The 4,124-nt window shown below is 36.0% G+C and overlaps 1 protein-coding gene across 1 annotated transcript; it reads right to left on the bottom strand.

Annotated features, from left to right (window-relative positions):
• Nucleotides 1-2,420: 2,420 nt before the first annotated feature.
• On the bottom strand, nucleotides 2,421-3,339 carry LOC106304175. Its single transcript, XM_013740571.1, has one exon. The coding sequence runs from the start codon at nucleotides 3,127-3,129 to the stop codon at nucleotides 2,710-2,712; it is 420 nt and encodes a 139-aa protein (XP_013596025.1). The 5' UTR covers nucleotides 3,130-3,339; the 3' UTR covers nucleotides 2,421-2,709.
• Nucleotides 3,340-4,124: the final 785 nt, after the last annotated feature.

Here is a 4,124-nt window from a genome sequence, read left to right as displayed (position 1 = left end):
TATTTACGGTGGGCATTGGATACAAAGATTATCCTAAAGTCAAAAAGACTTGGTGAATGTATCATAGAAGGCAATAATGCCAATGAGAAATATTGATACATGACAATATTAATTATTAGCCATCATCTTATTAAGAGTCTCAAAGATCAGTATCTGAGTATAGAGAATCCTCTAAACCTTTGGACAGAGTTAAAAATCGAGATATGATCACCAAAGAATGGTGTTATTACCAAAGGCCCTATTTGATTGGAGGAATCCCAGAATCCAGGACTATAAGTCCGTGGATGAGTCTATTGCTAGCTGGGCAAAATAATGGATTACTGATGAGAAACAGTGAATTGAGTCCTCCTGGATTAACCCCAATACCTGATACCAATAAGACCGCAGAAGAAAAAAAAAGGTAACCACACGTCCGTGGAGGGTGGAAAGGACGTGGCCATGGCCACTATAACACATTTGGACGTGGGAATCACTATGGTAGAGACCGTAGGTATCAACCCAATTTGAGCCATAGTCAAGGCAGTGGCCGTGGTATATCCTTTAAACCACAAAGCTCGACCAAATCAGTGTACCATAGATGTGGAATGGGGAACCATTGGGCTAAGATATTAAGGACTCCCAAACATTTTTGTGACCTCTAACAAAGAGAGTCTGAAAGGGAATCCTGAAACCCACTTGGTCTATAAAGATGGTGAAAATAATTTCGAACATGATCAAGATGATCTTATGGAATATGAGACTTATGATTGCCTAAAAGAATCAAGTTGATAATCTGATTTCGGCATCAAACTTGTGTGATTTCTTTGCTTGTATGTTTTCTCTGATTTTTATCTCCTTGAATTTATTTCTATTACATTGTCTGCTTAGAATGATTTTTCTATATGAGTACACTGAAAAACGCCAATATAAGTATTAAAGCAGGTATCACCAGTCTGAAAGAAGACTATGGCTAGGCTAATATATTATTGCCTAAGGGTATGCTTCTAGAAATCAATGATGCCTTATATTCACCCAGCTCTAAGAGCAAGAGCAGCTTCAGTAATATCCAAATCAGGGGGAGTAATGTGTGTTGTACTCTTTGTCCTTCACCATGGTTTTGTCCCAATTGGGTTTTCATGATAAGATTTTAATGAGGCGACATTAAAGCACATTACAAGCTCTAAATGGTTATGGCATCCAAGGGGGAGTGTTATGAACCAGATTGTGGATGGCTCATAACCAAGAGATTATGATTTGTAATCTTTCCATTTATCTATGACGGTGTAATCTCTTATATAAAGAACTTATATGTTATGAATAAAGATAGATTTTTCCATTAGTTTTATAACAAATAACTAGCTTCTTCTTTTTAACAACGATAAAAAATTCACCCAACTTTTGAGAATTCATAATTGTACTATCCAAGAGGTTCCCTATTATTTTACTATTACAATAAAATTACACAAAACAAAAAAGAAAGTAAGAAGTGTGTATCTTAACCGAAAAAAGCTTCCAAAGAATATTACAACAACAAAAAAAAAGAGCTTACAAAGAATATAGATTGTCAAGAAACTTACAAAGAATATAGATTGTCAAGAAAGATACGACAAGTTTGAGTTATAGAAACGAAAAAGCAGAGAGCAAAAAGACTGACAGACAGATGTTTGCATGTTAGAATATTTCAATTAAAACATGGACACAAATTAATTTAACTGAACGATAAGTGGTGTCCAAATAAAAAAAAAAACAAAACTGAACGATGAGTAAGATGTTTTTTTGGTTAAAGTCGATAAGTAAGTTCCTGTAAGTGGGTTTTCATTATAAACAAAGCAAAGATTGCGTCTAACAAGAAAGTCGAAGAGACACTAAAACCGCATGACTTATATAATCAAAGATAAGGTAGAAATAGTATAAGCAAGATTCGAGACTGACTGGGTTGATGATGCAGTTAAATGTCAACGCCGTGATCCCAATCACAAAGAAGAGACTATGCTTGAGAGTCAAAAAGATTCTGCATCACCAAGAATCAAGAAATAGCTTCAGATCAATGCTTTAAAGTGCCAGTTTTTCGTTGGATTCAACAATTTTTGTCGACTAGTGCTTACTGCAAATCCAACAACGCACACCCCTTTTTGGACTGAACAAGCAGATTACTTCTAACAATCTTTACAAGCCACAATACATACCCCGCTATCAATGCATGTTTCGGGTTTTGCAAATAGTCAAGTATTGTCCTTTTGAAAAAACTCAAAACGTAGACAACCCCCTTCCCCTTTTATATCAATGTAATCAGACGAAAGGATCATACAATGATTCAGTTTTACAACCAAACCTTTTATCGAACATGAATTTTTTTTGGCAAATCAAAGGTCACCTTTAGATAACCAAATGTACAAACTTAACACCCAAACAAAAATAAAAACAAAATGAAAACGCTGATGAATAAAAACATTGATCTATTTATTTATCATGCACATCGGAACTAGACATTTTGCAGAAATGATATTTAAATCGGCGATCAATTTTTCAACAACGTTGGCTAATCGATAACATCACCAGATTTACAATAACACACATTACATCTAATCCCAAACAACAACAACAAAAAAAAAAAAAAAACCTAACATTTCCGAGTCCATTTCGAAGAAGGCAGCGAGGAGGAATGTTTAACGACTCTCTTGATTTTCAGGTGGACCAGCCAGTCTCATTCGTCCACGTGGATTTACGCCATCACAATTGAAGGGATCGAGCAAGCTGTGAAGGGTTGACGATACCTGGCATGAAGGCCCCGTCTGCCCTGAGGATATCAGCTACCTCCACATATCTCCTCCGTTTATAATCACTCGGCTCCATATCATGGCTCGCCTTATTCTTCCTCGCCTCGGATCGAGCCGGATTCCACTGCTCTCCGAAGAGTGTGCCTTTGTTGAGATACTCGTGCGCCAAATAACCCGCGAGGAGCTGATTCGGACCGGCGGCGGTCGGTGGAGCAACGGTTTGAGTTTTCTTGAGGATTGATTTCGGCGGCGGCGGTGGTGGTGGATTTGTTTCGCCGGTGGTCTCCGTCGGTTTCTCAGCGACACTCGGGAGAATTCGTTTGTCTGACGTCAGCATACGACGTGGCGGAAGGCGCATCGTTTTGGTATTCATGACCGTTTGTTATTGGATGATTGCCACGTCCGCAGTGTGTAAAATATATAACTACCGCGGTGAAACGGTTGTTTTGAAATATTTCAGATGGATGGATAATTTAATCAGAGATGATGAATATTTTATTAGAGTTTATCTCTTTTTTTTAAATCAACTATATAATAATATTTAGAAGTGGAGAGAGAAAGCGAGATTAGACGCTGAGAGAGGGAGAGAGAAAAAGAATGAAAGGGCTAAGGGACTCTGTAGGGTTAGGACAATATATATAGAGGTACGATGCAAACTCTACCCCTTAATTTACGATTATACCATAACTGTAATGACTTAAACACCCTCCCTTCTTTACCATATCTTCTAGTTTACCATAATAAGTCACGCATATATTCACAGGTTTCGGGGTAAAGAAAAGGAATCTCCTCTTTTGGATTTGTTTTTTCTTTTGGGTCAACAGATTTGTTTTCTATTTAATTTCGATTATTGTTTTCAGTAAGGTAATAAAATCTAATATACTTAATATTGTTGACCCAAAAAAAAATCTAATAAGTAATTCACTTAATTCTGTCCTAAGGCAACAATTATAGTGTGTTCGCTAATCTATTTTATATATAATAATAAAATATGTTACTATCAAATTTGCTTGATGAAAATTGTATTTTTCTTTCTAAAATAAGAGAAAAGAAAATTAACTTTTTGTATATTTAATAATAGACTTAATACTTATCGGCATGTAGTCTAATCAAACTATCTAGGTATTTTTTGTCAACTCCTTATATTATTAATATTACATTCATAAAATTACATAGTGTTGGTTTCTATTTCTTGTTTGTTTAGATCTCTAGAACATATGAAGAAAAGTAAGTTGATCCTTCCTTGAGATCTCTAGGAGGTCTTGTACCATTGAGTGGATTTATGTGTTACGGACTCCTTCGATGGTCATTTCAGTGTTGAATCGATTTAACTCATCTATAAGCATTTTGCAGTCACTTAGAAAAACA

This window comes from Brassica oleracea, chromosome C7, assembly GCF_000695525.1.
Source record: "Brassica oleracea var. oleracea cultivar TO1000 chromosome C7, BOL, whole genome shotgun sequence".
In the NCBI taxonomy this organism is placed as follows: Eukaryota; Viridiplantae; Streptophyta; class Magnoliopsida; order Brassicales; family Brassicaceae; genus Brassica; species Brassica oleracea.
Note: the sequence above shows the minus strand (reverse complement) of the source record. Positions and strands in the feature narration are given on the sequence as shown.